The sequence below is a fragment of the Mauremys mutica genome, chromosome 5 (genome assembly GCF_020497125.1).
Source record: "Mauremys mutica isolate MM-2020 ecotype Southern chromosome 5, ASM2049712v1, whole genome shotgun sequence".
In the NCBI taxonomy this organism is placed as follows: Eukaryota; Metazoa; Chordata; order Testudines; family Geoemydidae; genus Mauremys; species Mauremys mutica.
The window spans coordinates 120,702,601-120,723,843 of NC_059076.1; the positions used below are offsets into that span (position 1 = coordinate 120,702,601).

At 42.7% G+C, this 21,243-nt stretch overlaps 1 protein-coding gene across 11 annotated transcripts in view; it reads right to left on the reverse strand.

Annotated features, from left to right (window-relative positions):
• Positions 1 to 21,243, reverse strand: part of ABLIM2 (actin binding LIM protein family member 2) — a 210,111-nt gene that overhangs the window by 3,444 nt on the left and 185,424 nt on the right. For 9 of the 11 annotated variants that reach the window (XM_045017868.1, XM_045017867.1, XM_045017869.1 and 6 more), the window contains 3 exons: positions 19,334 to 19,388; positions 16,746 to 16,810; positions 16,508 to 16,588 (listed from right to left, as the gene is read on the reverse strand). In XM_045017868.1, the coding sequence (XP_044873803.1) occupies positions 16,508 to 16,588; positions 16,746 to 16,810; positions 19,334 to 19,388 (201 nt within the window). The remainder of the gene's footprint in view (positions 1 to 16,507; positions 16,589 to 16,745; positions 16,811 to 19,333; positions 19,389 to 21,243) is intronic. The other 2 variants (XM_045017870.1, XM_045017878.1) reach the window with 1 other exon arrangement.

Here is a 21,243-nt window from a genome sequence, read left to right on the forward strand (position 1 = left end):
TCACCAAGTCCCCGCACCACAGCAATGTCAGGCCCCTCCCTTCATGAACACCGGCTCCTACCCCAGGCTCCTCCCTAGCAGCAGCAGCGGTGATTATAACACTGTCTGTAGCTCTGGAAAAACTTGCTCCCAAACAGATGTCATCGAACTGGAGAGACTTCAGATAAAAGTAACAAAACTGATCATGGGGCTGAAGAATTTGATTTATGAGGAAAGATTAAAAGACCTAACAATGTATCAACTTGGCCAAATGATGACTAAGGGGCGTATGATAAATGTCTACAAGTGTTTGAAGGGTCTAAATACCAAGGGAAAAGACCCGCTGAGAGAGGTTATGGCAATTATTCATATTTTTCTTAGTACATATGATTTTAATTTTGTTGGACTTTACCTATAGCTGAGAACTTAATGCTCTTCACTAATGAAGTTGGGGAGAACAAGTCCCAGAGAAATCTAGGAGTGAATTTTCTCTCTCATCAGCTTTTTGAACATTAATTATCTTAAATGAAATTCTCTGGCCTCAATAGCCAAACCAAAGAAAGGGAACTGAAAATTTATGTATGAGGAGGAGTGAGAATGTAAACTTGTATGTGTGTATTTCGTAAGGCTATGATCTGACTTTGAAGTCCGTGAAGGAATGGCTCAGTGAAAAGCAAGTTAAAAATTCCAACCCTGTTTTGTGCAACTCAGCCACCAGTAAAGAAACGCAGGCTGGTTTTGTCAGAACTGCAGTATTTTAGTCATTTTCAATTGTTTCATAAAATATTACTTAACGGTATCATTTTTATTCCACATATACGCTCACAATCTTTTATTAATCTAAACCCCAGGGTTGCGTGATCACTGATATTACATCTTATGTCACTGGTACTGTCTCCTGCAGCGTGGCACAGGGAGTGAAAAATGACATTTTTGTGTACTTGCAGCATGTTTGGTGCTGTACAGAATACAGAGGGAGACCAACTCTCTTTCCCAAAGTGATAATCTAAGGGCCACGCTGACATCAACATGGTAAAAACCTGCATAAGGATTAGAAAACTAAATTCAACTTGTGTGGCTTCCTTCAGATTGTTCTTGGGGTGGGTTGCCTTCTCTTGAGAGGCAAGGAGGCAAAGCCCACTAAAATATGCAGATTCCCTGAGATCTAGTGGGAAATTGTGCAGATCCCAGGGCATCCATGGAGGGCAGAGATGGTTGTACAGATTCCTCTGCATCACTTCCTGACCTTCCTTCCCCACCTTCTGAGTCAGAGCATGCGCCCTTACCACATAAGTGCACGTTTTTCTAACAGCATAGGCCTGTGCGACTAAGGGCCTGATTCTCCACACTGGCATTCTCCCACTATAACTCTACTGATTTCAGTGGGATTACAGCAGTGTAAACAACTGATTGCTTGGAGCTGCCATTGCTCTTAACCTCACCTACTCTCTATAGTAACACTATTCTAGAGTATAGTAATTTATGGTACTGTAAAAAAAAAGGGGGGGTCATCAAAATATTGCTATCATAATTTAGTAACTCCCATTAACACACACACACACACACACACACACATACACACACACAATCAGAACACAAGAGCTTATTATCAAGAATTACAGTAAACTCCATCCACTTTTGGAAACTGTATCATGAATTAAAAGTTGTGCTAAATCTCTTTAAAGCAAGGAAGGCGGCAAGCATTACAATGTGAAATCCTCATTTTCCAAGATACAGGCTCATTAAAGCGAGTATTTCAGATACAGGCTCATTACATTGCCTGCCAGAAGAAGGGTAATTAATTGCACAGTCAAACAGTCATACATAATGTTTTAAATGATGCTTTTCTCTGCAAATTAATGAGGCTTGTCTCTGTTTTTCTGTGGCCTGTTTAAAAAAAAACACAAAGCAGTTTAAATAGATTTATAATGTTTATTCAGTTCAGTTAACTTTGTTTTCTTTGAGAAGAATTGTGCTTGTAATGAAATCCAGAGATCTTCAAAACTTAATGGTTAGCAACATCACATTAATGCGAATAAGTTATGGTAAGGGAAGGCTGCAATTAACCTACAGCCATATTGCCTCAAGCTGTGGTCATGTCAGCTTGCTCAAGCTAAGCAGGCTTATGCTGTGTCAGTAATTAGCCGGGAGATCTCAAGGGAAAAGGTGCTAGAAATTCAGTAGGTGTTATACATCCTTGTCAGTCAATAGTGGATCAACGATCCAATGTAATGCAAAGTACTGCATGGCTGGAGAGGATGAATTTAAGAAGAGAAAAACCAAGGTCCTGTTCACTTCATGTCATCAAAAATATCATTCTATTTCTGTTAACTCCCGTGTCCTGAGCAAATCAGAACTAGGCTTTATATTATGCCAACCTGAATTCATACTGTGCTTCCAGTCGGACATGCTTGTTCTAAAATATTATATATATTTATAGAGTATGCTGTTAAACAGTTGCTTTGTTTCATTTCAGTGGGGACCACAGTGATTATATCACCTGCACTCTGCCCATTAATCCTTCTCTGCCAGGACTGCTATTGACATTCCCAAACCTCTGAGCAACAGAATCTGGGAATAAGAGTTGCAGAATCTGGCTCTGTGCTAGCATCCAGCTCCCAATATAGAAAATTGTCACAAAAATCTGGGACAGACTGTCAGCCCCTCATGAACATGGGACAGCAGACAGTCACACAAGTAGCCTGCTTCATTTCAGCTCTCCAATGTGAGTAAGATGCTACTCTGTCCTGGTAGGTGATCATTCATTTCTGAGTGTAAAGATAATAAAACATTCACCATTCTAAATATCTCACTAATAAAAGGAATTTGGGTTAAAAATAAATTCCCCCCCATGATTTAACCCTGACCCTAACCTTATCATGTTCGATCATCATTACTTGGACACCATCTGGCCCTACTGCCTTATTGACTACCTACCTTGCTGCTACGAGAGTTGTCTAACCTTCCCCGCCTCTCTGCTTTGCTGCTTGTGGCTCAGCAGGCTTCCTGGATGCTTCTTCCAAGCCTACCACATGACTAATTATAAAACTGTAATTAGCCATGTGCTAGGCTCCCAGGGGAGTATTCGGGGTTATTCTCATCTATGGGGTAATTAGGCTGCACACTTGATAAATATTTCAGTCTATTAAGTAATTATGTGATTGGAAAAAATGCTTAAGTGGTGGCACAAGCTGCCTTCTAATGAATGTTAAAAGATATCACAATATACAATAACTCCATTGACTACGGATATAACTGGTGACCACAGCTGTCACTGAGCTAGACACTGGCATTTAGCTACAGCCTTAAGCAGTAAGGAGGTGGAGTGGAGTGGCAGCATCCCACAACCCCCGGGGAGTGAGAACGCTTCACTCACACAATTTACTCCCCTTCAGGATGCCTGGCCAGATCTTCAAGCTGCTGCTGTGGCAGATGGGGAAAGGTAGATGGAACCATGGCCCTGCCTTATTCTTGCCCCCTTCAGGCAATCTGTGTCCTCTCAAAATCTCAGAGGGAGTAGTTCCTGAGTGCCCTGGTGCAAGATGTGCAATGGGAAGAAGGTTCATATGACCTCTCTCCTGCCCTTCCAGTCCTGCACAGGACTTCTGGCTCTTTGGATGTGCCTTGCCTTATATCTCAAGACATTATGAGATTACAGAGGAGCTCCATTTCACTCAGTGATGTTACTGTGGGACGTCTCATAACCCCTTGTGATGTATCACAAAGCTCTAGGAAAACCATTTGCAGCCCCACTAAACCTATACTAGTTTCCCCTAATTATGCAATTACCCAAGAAGCTAAAGAAGATTTCTAATATGGAATTTAAAAAATAGGAATTATTTCACTCAGTGGAACTATTCTCCTATCCAGTGATATAGCATCCCGTAACTCTGAGGATAACTTGTGTCACCACACTATTATTCAACAACATGAACTTGTTCCTATTGGGAATTACAAACTTGGTCCTGGCATGGGATCTGTAATTAAAAACGTTATGATAATGTATGGAAAGCGTGTACTGTGCATGCAAAAAAGACTGTTTTAACAACTCAAGGTTTATAACCACTGCTTTACCTTAAAAAAAGGCAGATAATGTTAAGTTGTGGAATCCAAAGGTGTTTATTATTTTGTTAGTATGCATGTTACTGCTCACGCGTGATTGCAAACTGACAGCTGATGCTCAGAGGCTCGATATCAGCAAACTTGGACTTGAGCTCTATAGGCCTGATCCAAAAAGTCTCCATTTAATTCACTGGGCTTTTGATCTTGTTCCTAAAACATGTCTTCTAGTTTGTCCTGGATCTGGGCTTCATAGTGTCCATCTGAGCATCTTCTACCTACCCGCTGTGCAATTCTCACACATTTTTCATGCTTCACGTCATTCCAAATGAATAATTTTCATCTGACAAAGGCTTCCTTAATAAGGACTCTGAACCTTTCTGATATGAAGAAATACCCAACACCGATAGCAGCCCAGGCATAAATTAAGGATAAGCAAACACTAAACACATTTTCTGCAAGTCTAAAAGGGTACTATTCCATTAAAGTCAATGAGTTGTGTCCTCTTCATGCCACTTGTGAATTTCAATGAGGTTTGGGTCCCTAACTTCCTTAGGCTCCTTTGAAAACTCCAGCCTGAAACGATAAACCATTCCTCTGATCTCAACACATGCAGCATTCCAACATTTTCTTGAAAAGTGGCTAGAACACAGCATGAGTGTTAAGTAAAAGCTAGGGCAGAAAACTTTATCCTTAAAACAGATCCAAGTAAACACTTTTAGGAGGAATATACATGTTTGAATCACTATGTGGACTCTGTTCAAACAAGGTCACACCCATATATAAACAGTTGATTTCTGCTTGCCAGAGTAGGATGGCAGGCAAAGCCTTGTGCAAGGCATTCACTCAGTTGCATTCCTGGGGTTTTTTATTAACAATTTTTTTTTAGTATATCCTTCTGAAACCAACAATTAACAGGCACAGACATGAGTGAAATGAGTTACACTTTTCAACTGCATTCCATAGGAATGACTGAATAATGTGTCTTCATTAACACTTTGGCTTTTCTTTTGAATATCATAAAGAAAAACAAAGGAATACCTACATACTGATAAATTTAAATGATAAAACTAAAAAGATTAATTTAAAATGAGATACTCTAAGCACGTTTGCTTGTGAGACTCACAAATCATGGCCACATGTGAAATCTGTGATAAAACTAACTGCAGAAATGAAATCTAGAAGTGCATACAGTGAAAACATTTAACATAATTGTGATAGAACAGGAAGAGGTAAACAACATATGATATCATGTAAGTGGAAGTTACTTACTGTAACTGGAGGTTCTTCGAGATGCCTGGTCCCTATCTGTACTACACATGTGGGTATGCAAGCGCCCGAGTCTGGCTGTTCTTCAAAGCAGTGTCCGTTGGCCCACACGTTTGCAGTAGTTCGCCTCGTGCTAAGGGCATAAGGGCATAAGAGGCAATGTGGGTCGACGCCTCTCCAGTTTCTCTTCTTACCACAATCTAACAGGATCCAAAGCAGAGGGGACGGAGGGCAGGTAGCAGAATACAGATAATATCTTGTTCAGGACTGTGTCATGAATCTCCCACGCGTAGTCTATTGAGAAGCTTTTGCTTATTTTGCCTACCAAGGAGCTGTGAATACTGGGATGGTACACCACTTGTATTATGTTGCAGTTCCTGATGCACCTGTTCCAAAGTCTGACTGCCTCCTGGCAGAGGGGAGGAGATCTCGCTCCTCCCTGTTTGTTTATACAGTGGTGATAAGATCTGACATTATCTGAATATACAGCAAGCATATAAGCAGAAGGACCACCCTCAGTTCCAGTAAATGTATATGTAGCTGGGCCTCCATGGGGTACAGGTACCCTGAGCAGTGTGATTGTCCAAGTGAGCACCCTGCCCCAGATGGGAGGTGTCCATCACTGTGGTGCCCCTGGGGCTGGGAGGGCTGGAGGGAATTCTCACCATGACCTCTTCCTGTTTTGACCACCAAGTTAGAGAGGAAACAACTCTGGGAGGAACAACTACCCTGGAGTTGATATTGTCCTTGCTTGTACTTGCAGGTACCGTAAGTGAAGTCTGGAGTTGATATGGTCCTTGCTTGGTTGAGTGGCCTAACAGTGAGAGGCACTTGTGCACTGTGGCTCACGGTCTGTGAGTGATATGTGCCATCAGGGTGCTCTGTGCATGAAACCTTTCTGAGGAGAGGAACGCTCCTGCAGAAATTGAGTCAAACTTTCGCCCAAAAAGTTGTGGGTCACAACACAGACTTTTCTTCATTTATGCAAATGCCGAGGGCTGTTAAAAGTTGTATCGGAACCCTTGTCAATGACCTGACCTCCTGATGATATTGGCCTACCAGGAGCCAATCATCCAGGTATGGGAGTACTGTATAGTCCTGGCATGTCAACTGGGCTGCTATCACAGAGAAAAGCTGTGTAATTACTATGAGTGCTGTAGCCAGCTCAAAGGGGAGGACTCAAAACTGGAAGTATTCCTGGCCTATTATAACATGCAGGATGTCCACATGGAAATGTGTGTCCTTCGTGTCAATAGCTGTGAACCACATCCCTTCTGGAAGGGAGGGGATTATAGATGCCAGCATAATCATCTGGAACTTCAGTTTTAGAATAAAGATGCTGAGTTGACGGAAGTCCAGGAGGGGTGTCCCCCTGCTGCCTTTTTGGGGAATTAGGAAATACAGGGTGTAGAATCCTCTTCCATGGTAATGAGGCAGGATGCACTCTATAGCCCCTCAAAGTAAGAGGGATTCTGTTTCCCGCTAAAGAATTCCCTCGTGAGAGTAATCCCTGAAGGGGACTGGAAAGGGGGTTTGTGAGAAGGGAATGGAGTAGCCCTGGTGGATAATCTCTAGAACCCAGCTGTCCGTAGTGATCTTGTTCCAGTTGTGAGTGAAGAGTGATGAAGTAGCTGGCATCAGTGGTGGTACACAGGTCTTGACTATATGTCAAAAGTGGCTCTTGGCTGATGGTTGAGCGTGAGTACAGGCTGAGAAAATAGAGGGGGCTGAGAAGCCAGACCTCTGAATCTTCTGACGTTTGTGCAGTGGCTTGGTTATGCACTGCTAATAAGGTGCATGAGGTGGGGATGGCCTGGGTTTATAAGGTTAGCTCTGGTGTTTCCTCCTGGGGCCAGAGTATAAATCACCAGGGAACCCAGAATCAATCTTGTCTTTTAGTGAGTGCAGGGACTCGTCTGATTGCTCATTAAAAGAGTTTTGATTCGACAAAGCGAGGTCCTGGATAGTGTTTTGGACTTCTCTAGGAAACCTTGATGATTGCACCCAGGAGTCCCTCCTCATGACTAGCTCAGCGGTCAAACTTCTGGAAGCCATGTCTGCAGCATCCACTGAAGCCTGGAGTGCCACCTTTGCCACTAGCTTTCCCTCAGCTAAAAGGACTGAAATTGCACCCTGTCCTCTGTGGAAAGCTTGTCTGTGAAGTCCACAAGCCTGAAATAGGTATTAAAATCGTATTTTGCTAACAACGCTTGGTAGTTAGCAACACGAAATTGCAAGCTGGTGGAGGAGATGACCTTCCTCTTCAGGAGGTCAAGTCTCTTAGAGCCTTTATTTGCCAGGGTTGCCCTTTGATAGCATGATCTAGCCCTTTCAGGAGCCACCTGCATTACTAGCAAGTTGGGGGCAGGATGAAAGAATAAGAATTCAGCCCTTTTCGCAGGAACAACATATCATCACTTGTTTCTTTCCAGTGTAGGGGAACAGGATACTAGAGTGTGCCATACCACTCTAGCTAGTTCTAGTAATGGCCTCATCGATGGGTAGAGCAACTTTACTCAATCCCTGTGGCTTCAAGGTGTCCGGGAGCCCATGTTAAGGGTCCTAGATCTCCTCTAATGGGATCTGTAGGTCACTGGCCACTCTTCATAACAGCTCCTGGTACTGGAGATTGTCATTTGGCAGAGAAGGTGAAGGAGGAGTGACCACTTCATCCAAGGAAGATGAAGAGGCACCCACTGGAACTGTTGGTACCTAAGGATCCGGTTCCACCTCTTCCTCCTTGTATACTGAAAAACTGGTGACTAGAGGGAGCAGTACAACTCCTGAGGGGCCCCAGACGCCTACCGTAAGGATCCCACAGATCCCAGTAAGGCCAGAAATAAGGATTGATTGGTTGTGGGGGACCCCAAGGAAATTGGTACCAGCAGCATACCTGGCAGAATGGTGAGAGTAACCTCTTGACTGTCTATCAGGGCTCAACGGTCTCTGCAGAGATACCAGTGCAGCCGCCTCCTCTGATTCTTCTGAATCTGAGAACTACTGCACTGGTAGCGGCAGTGCCTTAGGTACTGGGGCATTCCTGCTGGATGGTTGGAGGTGAGACAGCTCCTGGAACAGTGATGTAGGCTCCTCTTCCAGAGTAAGGACATCCTTGGGGAGGGCCAGGCCGGAAAGAAATGGAGGCTGTGGGTAAAGGAGGTGTTATATAAGCCTCTATATGCCCTGCTGTCTGAGGGGTTCACATAAGTCTGATGGATCCAGTGCATCTGCAGCGACTGGACAGTATTTAGATGGATGAGGCAGCACTGACAATGGATCTGGCACTCGTAGTCAGAACCAGTGAGTGTCTATCCTTATGCTTTGGCACTGAGGTGACCAACAGATCTTTCTTTTTACGTGTCTTGCCCTCAGAACTGGGGCTCTTCATCTGAGGCAGTTCCTTAGGTTCCACTTGCGATGTCTCACCTGTCCTGGACTAGCTCAGGGAGGAAGCATGGTCCTTACCGGGGACTTGTGCCCATGAGAGTGCCCTCTGCTCTCATGGGGAGTCCTGGAAAAAGAGTCCTTGGGCTTAGTTGTGATGGCTCCTCTCCAAGGCAGGTGCTTGGAGGGGCACTGCTAAGCAGTTGAGGCCCATGTACAGCGGTGGAGGGGAAGGGGGGTTCTCCCTGGCCCGGATCAGAGAGGGGTCTCATAGCCTTCTCCATCAGGTGCTTCCATAGGTGAAGCTCTTGGGCGTCTCAAGTTCTGGGTGTGAAGGAGCAACAGACACTGCACTTTGCAGAGATATGTGCCACACCCAGACAATAAGGCAGCACTGATTCTTGTCACATATGGAGAGGTATTGCGGGCAGAAGATGCAATTCTTCAATTCCAGGACTCTGAACTGGGGGTGGAGGTTTCCCCAACTGTGGAGAAAAAACCCTCTATGCTATAGTATAAACTACTCTTTAACTGTTAACTACTAATCTAAGAAAATAACTAATTGCACATGTTTTCTATATAGGTTATGCAACGAAGTGAAGGAGGACATGATTCCAACTCAGGCCATGCAGTCGTGAGAAGGAACTGAGAGGTGTTGAGCCACACCACTTTTTGTACCATTGATTGGGAGAATGAGGCGAGCTACTGCGCATATGCGGGCCAACAGACACTGCTTTGAAGAACTTCTGGATTTGGATGCACGGCACGCATGCGAACCCATGTACTCATAGGGACCATCACTTGAAGAAAAAATAAATACCTGGGGTATTTTCCAAAAGCAACAAACTGACTTAGGAGCTCACCAGCCAGATTTATACTGGAACTTTAAGGAGCATAAAGGTGCAGATAGGCACCTAGTGGGATTTCCAAAAGCACCTAAACTAGATTAAGTGCCTAACACTCATTGATTTCCATTTTATTTCAATGGGTGTTACATCTGCATCTTTAAGTGCCTAAATACATTTAAAAACATCTAGCCCTTAGGCTCATAAGTCACAGAGGTGACCTGGAATATTTTATTCTAGAGAAATACAGAGTGAGAAAATCTATTCCTTGCTATCAAGGTTCAGGTTGACTTTTTAAAAAATAATGCTATAATATTTAAAGATGCCAAAAAGTTAATTAAATAATTAATCTTTTAAAACTGTTTCATTCCAAGCTGAGGAATGGCTTCCATCAATAAAAAAGACTGGAGAGGAAAACCTTTGGGAATGTAACAGTTAATGAATGTGCTAATTTTATATAGTCAATACAGAATCTTTTAGTCTTTAGAAACTTGAGCTTGTAAGCTTTCCAAAAACGGGCATGTCTCCTCTGGAACAAAGCTCTGTCTACAGCTTTGTAGTAATAAACTTATTCTTCTTACCAATCTTACTAACACTGCAGAACAAACTACCTTTCTTTCAGAACAACAGCACTGGCAACATTTTATGACTATATTCTACAATCTTTAGACTAAGACTTTGTCTACCAAAAAAAGTGGTTGCAATTTCATTAATCCAGTAAGGAATCAATTTAAGCTAAACTGTTATGGGGCATGGAAACAAAACCATGCGGATCTAAACAAGGAGGTTGCACCTATTTAAGTAAATTGGCTTCTAAAACAATTTACCTAAAGTGCTGGAATTTACTTGTTTAGATACAGCTTTAGTAACTCTCCTGTGAGCAGTCTCCACTGAAGTCAATGGGGACTATTCACATGAGTAAGGGCTACTCAAAGCAAGGGTTCCAAAGTCTGACCCTTAAGGATTACACGAGTATGTACCATGTGCATTGTTCTGTTTTGCCACTTGAGAGGTATGATTTTTTTCCCTGCAAGAATATGCACGTGTGGCAATCAATATGTTTTGATCAAGTTGTAGGAAGACAAGTCTAAAAAGCTGTTCAATACCTGGAATTACATATGTCTACGTTGACTGTCTTTATTCTATGAAGTCAGCCTTTTTATAATCTAAATCCATGTGTCATAACTGAGCATGAATACCAACAAACTTCAAATACTGGTGGCTGAAAGAGGCAAATATAGAGACCTGGATTATTTTTACTGTATTAAGCACTGTGTATTAAAAATTAGCTCCGAACAAAATTATACCATTACAAGCCAATGCTGTCTTACTACTTCATTATACTGAAATACTATTGAAGCTCATTCCAATCTCTCTCCACATTTTGTTTCAGAATCACTCCTGAGAATGCTGCTTCATTCATCTTAAATTAGAATAAAGGTCAATATGGTAAGAAATAGCTCAAAAGATTATTGGGCCAGATCCTCAGCTGTTGGCAATTCACATATCTCATTGAAGTCAGTTTAGAGCAGTTGAGGCTCTGGCCCATGAATTTGAATTCAAGGACTCAGATATATCTGTGCATCAGCAGGTCTTTTGTTTTAAGCAATTCTAAAAGGTCAGTGTATTAGTTCAGTGCTGGGATTAAAAATGTCTTCTCTGCAAGCATCAGGAACTGAGCTACATCAGCCTCAGTGCTAGTTTAGAACAAACAAAGAAAAATAAAGGCCTTAATTATGCCTCTCAGATGTATGCTGTAAATCAGCAGTAGCTCCCATGAGTCAGTGGATTTGAACCAAAGCAAAACTGGCATAGGTGAGAGGAGACTCAGGCCCATTGTGTTTTCTGCTAAAGGTTGGAGAAGCAAATGACCTCTCCTTGTCCAGTGTGATTAAGATCTGTAAACTCACTACCGTATCAGCGGGTAGTGATTGATCTATCGGGGATTGATGTATCGCGTCTCGTCTAGACGTGATATGTCGATCCCCGAATGTGCTCCCCGTCGACTCTGGAACTCCACCAGGGCAAGAGTGGAAGCGGAGTCGAGGGGGGAGCGGCGGCTGTCGATCCCGTGCCGCGAGGACGTGAAGTAAGTCAATCTAAGTCGATCTAAGATATGTCGACTTTAGCTACGCTATTCTTGTAGCTGAAGTTGCGTATCTTAGATCGATCCCCCCCTCCAGTGTAGACCAGGCCTCAGAAGAAAGAATTTATGTTATTTTAATGCATTTATTTACATTTATTCCCAGTTGCACCTATCTAATCCATACATTAAGAAGCACACATTTAAATACATAGGATTCTAAATCTTATAACAGATTTCCTAAACAAGAAAGGTGGGATTTGCAAAATCACTCACAATGGGAGCATATAAGGCATAGCCTGAAACCTTCTGAAAGCTCCACCTGCTTCTGAAAGCAGTTATCCTTCCTAACATGCCCTTCATTGCAACTTCTCTTAACTGGACTCTAAAGAACTAACTTTTGTCACTAGATTCTATTGGTCATTTGGGAAATATCCAATACAATGGATTTCCCCTCACAATTGAGAGAGATGAACAACATTTCCTGATTTCTATGGCATATACCAGAGATAACTGAAAACTAACAGTAAATTCCTCTTCCCTGAAAAAGAATTCATTTAAAGTTAATTTAGGTCAAAACTGCTAAACAAACCCTGCTTGTTCAGAATCCCCAGCTTCAGCGTTGAGGACTGTCAAAGGGATCAAAAGTAGTGAGTTTACAGATCTTAATCACACTGGACAAGGAGAGGTCATTTGCTTCTCCAACCTTTAGCAGAAAACACAATGGGCCTGAGTCTCCTCTCACCTATGCCAGTTTTGCTTTGGTTCAAATCCACTGACTCATGGGAGCTACTGCTGATTTACAGCAGTGCAAGTGAGATAAAAATCAGGCCTAGTGATTTTACTGCAGTAAAGCTGGGATGCTAGAAAATGTAGGTTGTTTTAAAAGATAAAATCTGAGCTAGTCAGCTGAATAGATGGATTATCTACCCTTACCACTGCTATCACCCACAGCAGCCCTTACAACAGAGAGTTTAACTATGGGGGAGGGGAGCGATAACAGACAAGAGGAGGGTTTTCAGAGCCATCTTGCCTATTTGGTGGCAATACACTGCAGCAAATACCTGAGTTGCTCCAGTGTTGCACTCTAGCCTGGACTCTCCTGTATTTTCTGCTTCTGGGGTTCTAGCCATCACCCCTATGATGCTGCAGGGTGCCCCCTCTTACCGTTCCTATGGTGTTTGATTGGAATCCTTCTCTGCTCCTGTGAAGGTATGGGTCAGGGACTTCTTGGGTTCTGGTCTCCCTCCATCCTCAACCTACTGAGCTTACCCACCACATTTGCCCTTCTTTGTAACTAAGTTACGGGGTTCCTCCTTTGCTATGAGAAGAAATAATGATGAACCGACTTTCTGTGCAAAGCTGTTTAATCCCAACAGTTTTCTAATACAACCCCCGCAAAAAAGAAACAAACAAAAAAACAACAACACAGCAGCCTTCAGTCTGCTCCTGTCACTCAGCTTTGCACATGGTTTGAATGTGCAGATCCATCACCTGTTTTGCCAGTCACTATCATCCTATTAAAATGCTGCTAATTTAATTGTTTAAAAAACTACCAATCCCTAATAAATCCAAGATGCGGCACAAAGAGCTCCTTTTCTCAGATACCCATTTTAACATAGCACAGCAATTGAGAGGATCAGTTGTCTGGTCCCTTTATCGCTTTCCTACTGCAGGTTTAAAGCAGATCTTGTTTATTGTTCTTTTGGAAATCACTATGAGATCTTTGAAGTGGTTGGGCTTCTCAAGACTTTAGGCACAGGCCTGCACCTGGTGTGAAGCAGGCTGAGCAACTTTAATGTTAAACAAACAGCAGCCCCAGCTGAGGACAATGTATGAGTTATTGATAATGGCAGCCAGAACATACACTATCCATCCAAAGCAAACTATACATTGTCTAAAAAAAGCAATTTAGTGCAGTGCCTGCTATTCAGACCAGGCTGATGAGTTTAAACAAAGACTCTATTCTTTCATGTGAAAAAAAGATAAAAGAATGCTTTAATGTATAGGATGTATCCAGATGTGTTTTTCCTTTTCTTGGACTCTTCTTGCCTTTTATTCTGCCTCTGGTGCTTTGCTATACCCTGGGCATAAAACAGCACACATCTAAGACATTATGTTTCTTACAATCAAATCAATATCGCCTGCTGGATAATCAAACAAGAAGCGCATTGAAGCGTTTGAAGAACAAACACCAATTCCAATAAATACCATACAGATCTTTTAAAATTTTTACCATTGTTTAGTCTTTATACAGGAACTTACAACTAGTTCACAGTTTTCCTTTCTTTTCTGCTTAAAGATTAATGCTTTTTCTCTCCTTTTATTGGCAAATATTATATTTTTGACCTTGCAGTTACCCATTTACATGTAAAACCTTCTTCAAGGACTAAGATTGGTAATCACTGAATTTTTATTTCACAATTATTGAACGACCTCTTAATCCTAAAATTAATCTACAATAATTAGTTAATCATTTACATCAAATCCTGAATTCATTATTCAGTCCTTACCCAGACAAAACTTCCATTGATGCAGTGAATTTTGGATGATAGTGGACTTCAGGAACGGGCCCGTAGAAATTAATTGTTCAACACATTCATTAATGTTAAGATTTGTTTGTTGATATTATGGATCACAGAGCCAAAGGGGAGGTTTCATGGTTTGGGGTTCACTCATGTCCTGATTCTGACACCCGTGTGACGTAATCAACTTTGAAGGAGATATTTCTGATTTACACCAGAGTGAGTGATAGCAGGATCAGATCCCTAGACTCCATGGAAACACAGGTTCAAATTCTAGCAAGATAAACTCAGACTTTTGATATGTTCAGGATAGGTAATTTAGTAAAATGCACTTTACTGTGTGGGGTTCTTTTAAAAGCCAAGGGCCTGGCTGTTCAATGTGGATATTCAAGATCCCCTGGAACTTTTTGTGAGTTGTGGGTTGCAATAGTATTATGGTCAAAAAGTCTTCTCCCCACATGTTTGTGAAGGGTGCTGTTTGGCTGTTGGCTGCCACCCTCACCACCCAGGGATGGCTGCATTTCTCTGGTATTGTCTATAGATATACTTAGCTTGTGCAGTGCTTTGGGATACAGATAAATTAGATGCAAATTATTCCTATTGTCTTTATCTTAAGGAGGAGGGAGAAATCTTCCATTTCCCTATCTGTTGCTCATCTATTGGCTGCCCCTTTCACATCTCCGGCATCTATCATGACCAACATCTTTCTGGTTAGGGGAGGCTAGATGGGACTCTATTTGCAGCCTGTCAATATCACACTCTAAATTGACTGGAAAGACACTCAAGTAACACAACGTGCTGCTCTTCAATGCTCCCGGCTCTTGCTAGTCTAGGAAGTAATAAAATCAAAGCCAAGAAATTGTCCAGCAACATTGGATCTCCTGCACTACCAGCAGGCAGCCAGTGGCTCTCCAGGAATAATCCATTCGGGGCTAGTTGAGTGATTATATGATCTATCGGGTGAATTAGAATATACCAAATTCCCTCATGAGGGGATGGCAGTTGGTCCATACAGTGTCGTTTTGTTCAGAATCTCAGTCCCTGGCAGTGCTGAGCTCAACAGCATGCACATACAGAATGTCCCTGATTAGCATGCATTAGAAATAACGCACTGTCCTTAATTAACAACAGAACAGTCATAAGTGAGAAGCTGCCAGAGTGGTTTCATAGATTCAAACTTAATCAGCCTCCATTTTTGCCTGGGTGGCAATTTGCAGCTTCAACTTACATTTAATGAAAATTGGATGTGATACTTAAAAATGAGATTTAATAATCTAACCCCAATGGCTGATTCAGAGCCTAGCCAACACTTCCCATATGTAATAGCAATTTTGTTTGCCTTATTCTCTGACATAATGCAGTTAAAATATACATTAATGTTATGATTTTCAAGCACGTTTTTTGTTTTTATTTTGCAGGTGAGATTTGCATGCACACAGTTCTATAAAACAGCCCCCTTAAACCAGTAACAGTTACAGCCTGTGAAATGAAGTCGCCATGTTGATTAACATGTCTAATTAGACTGACAATACCGAGACTTGGGTTCACCCCACAAGACTTCCATATTTAGAACTTTTACTGGCTTCAGAAATTGTTCTGTATATAAAAAGATTGCAGATTCAGGCCTTTTATTTATGGGAAGCACTTCTGGAATTCTAAATATTTTATATTTTAGAGCAAATTTTTTCACTCTCAAGATTTTCAATTTTGTCATGGTGTATAAATGCCCTGAAAGTTTGGAAACTTTTCTTCTTCTCCATTCATGACCCATTCTGTCAATTTTATCAGGCTATTTGTACTCAATTTGTACAAATGATCAAAGTACTAAATCATTTACTCTTTTTTCAAAAAGGATGAGAGGCACAGACCACTCCTGGAAAAGGACCATATCATTTGAAGCAGTAGCCTTGCACTCACAATATTCACTCATGTTATATTAACTAATTCATTTATTTAAGAGATCAGTAACTTGAAAATGAATGATATCTCCCAAGGTACAATCCTGCAAGGGGCTGAGTTCCTTCAAATTCCATTGAATTCAATGGATGTTAAAAGGACAACATATTTTGAACAGCACTTCAAGCATCATTGTGCTCTCAGTGAACTATGTAGACTGATAAGCACTGCTGCCCAAATAAATGATTGCTACAAAACACCAACATCTGGTTAATGGACAAACCTCTACAGACCAGCTGGTGTAAACTGGTCTAGCTCCAAAGAGGTAAAAAAAGCTATGCCAATTTACACCTGTTGAGAATATGACTTCTCCCAAGTTCATTTACACCAATGAGCAACAGTAGAAGTAACTGTAAGTCAGTTAACGAATGAACAGAACAAGGATTTCAAAAGCAAATGTTTCCTACCTCCAGTCTGGTTCTGTCCACATCCTTAGGCAGTTTCACCCGAATTCGGTTTGTTACAATAAGCGTTTCATAAGGATAGATCTGTTGCAAAAAGTAACAAAGGCATGAACTCTAGCGAAATGTGCTTCTGCTGTATGGAAATGTGTGTAACTTACAAATTTAAATGGTACATACTTGTATCCATATTTGACATACATATTTCACATGGACACAATAAGAAAAAAGGAACACATGTAACCTTGCTAGGAAGAGGTGAATCTGAGCATTCTCCCAGTGTTGGCATGGCACTTCTTACCTTGTATTCTGTAAGACAATGGGAAATGGTTTGATAGTTTAGAATACATAAGGATCTTTCATGATTGCACTAGTGCACAGTTAGCAGAGATGAATGTTTCACATTACTGCATTTCTCTCCATTGCTTGACTAGCTGCTGGATAATTGCATTTATAGTTATCTACAGGTAACCTTCTGACCCTGGTGGTCTGGATGGCCCTAACATTATCCATTGCGGAAACAATGATGCTGGTAATCTGCATCCAAGACTGATGAGAGAGGCGTCTGCTTCCTGGTGCCATGGGGTTAAACAATGGGCGTCCTTAGCAAAAGCAACCTATGGGGGGGAAGTTGGAAATCTTTCTTCTCAAGTGGCTGGTGTGTGAGTTAACTCAGTCTCTTGTCTGAAAGCTCCTCCCTTCCTGCTCTTTACTGAAAATCATTAAAACATAGGCACATTACAATCTTGGAACGTATGAATATCATCATGTTAACAGAACGTTCCAAAGTGACAACACCCGATGCTTGGACCAGCTGAAGTGGAAAGAATGACTGTGGTGAGAATAACGAGGGTTTCTTTTCTGTTCTTTCTAGGGTTACTGGTCCTAACCTAGCATGAGACTAGTCTAGGTCAATGTTGCTGGATATACCATCACATGGCCTCTAATCCCCATAGTACTTTGATGCTTGGAAGGGCAACCAGGATCGTGGGGAGGCTTTTGTGGAACCGCTATTGCCTAAAATATTTAAAATCAGCAATGAAGCTTTTCTTTAAAGCTGTGCTCCCTTATCTACTCAGATACTGAGAATAAATTAAGGATCAACACAAAGCCCTAGAGCAAAGCCTGAGGGTGGGATTTTCAACAGAGCTTAAGTGACTTAAGAGCAGAAGTTCCCACTCGAGCTCTTTGGAAAAGCCCACCCCAGGTCTAGCTCACCATGATCACAATCAGGTTGACTCATAATAAGGCAAGTTAATGCAGACAGATCCTGCTTGTTGAGATCCTGCTAAGGTTTAGGTTCCATTGTAATATAGTGATCACACTTTGTGATCGGTGATTAGACAAAAAGGTTGTTACAAGAAAGAGGGAGGAAAATTGTTCTTCTTAACCTCTGAGGATAGAACAAGAAACAATGGACTAAAATTGCAGCAATGGAGATCTAGGTTGGACATCAGGAAAAACTTCCTAACTGTCAGGGTGGTTAAGCACTGGAATAAATTGCCTAGGCAGCTTGTGGAATCTCCATCACTGGAGGTTTTTAAGAGCAGGCTAGAGAAATACCTGTCAGGAATGGTCTAGATCAAGTGTGGACAAACTATGGCCTGGGGGCTGCATCCGGCCCTACAGATATTTTAATCCGGCCCTTAAGATTCAGCTGGCTCCTGGAAGCAGCAGTATGTCCCCGCTCTGCCTCCTATGCATAGGGGCAGCCAGGGGGCTCCGCACATTGCCCCCGCAGTTCCCATTGGCCAGCACTGCAGGGGCAGTGCCTATGGACGGGGCAGCGTGCAGAGCCGCCTGGCCACACCTGTCACCTGTCAGGAATGGTCTAGATCAAGTGTGGACAAACTATGGCCTGGGGGCTGCATCCGGCCCTACAGATATTTTAATCCGGCCCTTGAGATTCAGCTGGCTCCTGGAAGCAGCAGTATGTCCCCGCTCTGCCTCCTATGCATAGGGGCAGCCAGGGGGCTCCGCACATTGCCCCCGCAGTTCCCATTGGCCAGCACTGCAGGGGCAGTGCCTATGGACGGGGCAGCGTGCAGAGCCGCCTGGCCACACCTCCGCATAGGAGCTGGAGGGAGGACGTGCTGCTGCTTCCGGGAGCTGCTTGAGGTAAACGCTGCCCAGAGCCTGTGCCCCAACCCCCCCCCCACACCCCAATCCCCTTCCCCAGCCCTGATCCCCCTCCCACACTCCAAACCCGTCAGTCCCAGCCCAGAGCACCCTCAACCCCTGATCCCCAGCCCCACCCCAGAACCCGCATCCCCAGCCGAAGCCCTCACTTCCTCCTGCACCCCAACCCCCCCCCCATTTTGTGAGCATTCATGGCCCGTCATACAATTTCCATACCCAGATGTGGCCCTCGGGCCAAAAAGTTTTGCCCACCTCTGGTCTAGATAATACTTAGTCCTGCCATGAATGCAGGGGACTGGACTAGATGACCTCTCGAGGTCCCTTCCAGTCCTATGATTCTATGATTTGAGACTGAATTTCCTCTCTGCCTTTGGAATAAGAATATCACTGGCTAACAAAAGAGCACAATGGAGGCCACTGCCCAGTGCTGGGGACTGGGGGTACTGGGTCTGATTCAATTTATGATGGCAGTACTCTATACTTCACCTTCTCAATAAGGTAAAAAATAAAGAACAACAGCGGCTGATTCTCTGTGATAGACAAACTGTTGAGCTGTGCTACCATCTAGCCATCGTTAACAGAGCCATGAGAGGATCTCACAGGGTAACAGTAGTAACATCATGTTAACAAACCCCATACAAGGGGCAAAACACATGAAAGACAGGAGTGACTGAGAATCATCTCTCCAAGTACCTCTCATCCCCCAACCGGCATCTTGGTCTGTTTCATATTGGCCCATACTTGCAGTCTGGAAGAGCAAGAAACAAAGAATGTAGCAAGAAACTAAAACAAACAAAATAGTAGGTAAAACACTGTAGATGAAAATAAGAAAGCCTCCCTGCATAATCAAAGCACAAATTCTTTTAAGGAAGTATACAGTTTTATTATAACACAGTCTAACTTTTCCAAGCAGGCAACTGAAGCAGGTGCAAAATAACTCAGTGTACAAATGCAGAGAGGCAGTTGTGCAAACAGAAACAAAGACATTCTCAAATCAATGGTTTTCAACTATGGATGTATGTTGTTCAACAAACCTCCAGAGGAGATAACACAAATCCAGAGCCTGAGCAGCCTTAGGAAATGCTGCAAAACCTTCCTCTTTGAAAAATTCTTTTCACCATAAGAATGAGTTGTGAGTTCAATCCTTGAGGGGGCCATTTAGGGAACTGGGGTAAAAATCTGTCGGGATTGGTCCTGCTTTGAGCAGGGGGTTGGACTAGATGACCTTCTGAGGTCCCTTCCAACCCTAATCTTCTATGATATAATGAGACTAACACTGACACTCCTGTTCTTGCTCTATACCTCTACCAAAAATACTGAAACCAAAATCCCTCCCCCAAAGAGAATTTAATCCATTAAAAGGCAGACATGCTAGAGACTCCTTGAAATTAATGAGGGACTTCACTATTGCTATTTATTTTATGTTGAAAGTGCTGAGATTCTACGGTGATCAGTGGCAGTATCAAACAGATGATTAGATAGACAGACACCTAAGGCCAGATTCTCGATCCCTCATATATCCCCTGTGCTTCACTCCACAGCTAACTGAGGCTGCTCTAACTTGAGCTCCAATCCCCAGCATCCCCCCAGGTTCAAAGAGATGGAAAAGTAGCAGAAAGTCACCTATACCCTCCCTCCCAATAGGTGTGCTGAACCAGGGTTTTGAAGACCTGCCACTATGGGCGAAGGCTAGAGGTTTTGCAATAGACTAATAGCGTTAGGCACCCAAATCCCATTGAAATTGAGTGGAAGTTGAGAGCGTCAAAAATCCCTAGGCTCTTTGGAAATTCACAGCCCAAATTTTGCCCTCAGCTTCAGTTGCCAATAAAGGCAGTAAGAGTTGTGCGCATGTGATACAGCATTCTCTGTCTTCCTTCTGATTGACGAATGCTATCATGAGTTGACTGACATTACAGGATACTGGAAAAACAGTGTTTTTGTTTTAAGTCCTGAGGTTCATTCTTGTCTGTTCGGGGATGAGTCACATGCACAGCCATGTTTACAGATCCTGCAAGGCCCCTTTTTTTGTTTTATTTTATTATTCAGCATTGGGAGAACTGATTAAAAATAACAAACCATAAAAGTTGGTACGAGCCTGCATTCCAAACAGAGAACAGCTATGCTGAAAAGAATGCCACAGTTTTGGCCTAAAGGACTTGACCGTGCACGACCTTTTCAACTCATGAAGTTTACATGCGCGTTTCAACTTTTGCATTGCATAGACGGGAGAAATATTGCCACCTGCTGGTCACAAATGTCTGTTGCACAGTTTAATTCTGAATAGTAAACTGTTCTACTGCAAACATACTTGTTACACAATGCTACATAACTGTCTTTGTCCCTCCCCATTTTGGTGGGTGTGTATGCCTGCCAGAGCACTTACGGATTAATCTATGCACCACTCAGCATGCAGGGGCTACAATTTTGCCTTGAGCAGCTCCATACTCCCTCTCCTGCCTGTGAACTCATGAAAGGGATGGATACAACAGCCCTTAGTAACTCTTCACAACATATTATGCGCCTGCGAACCTAATTTATTAAGATTACAAGAAATAATTTCTATCACAGCATCAAAAATAATAAACTACCAATCTCCCTTGGTT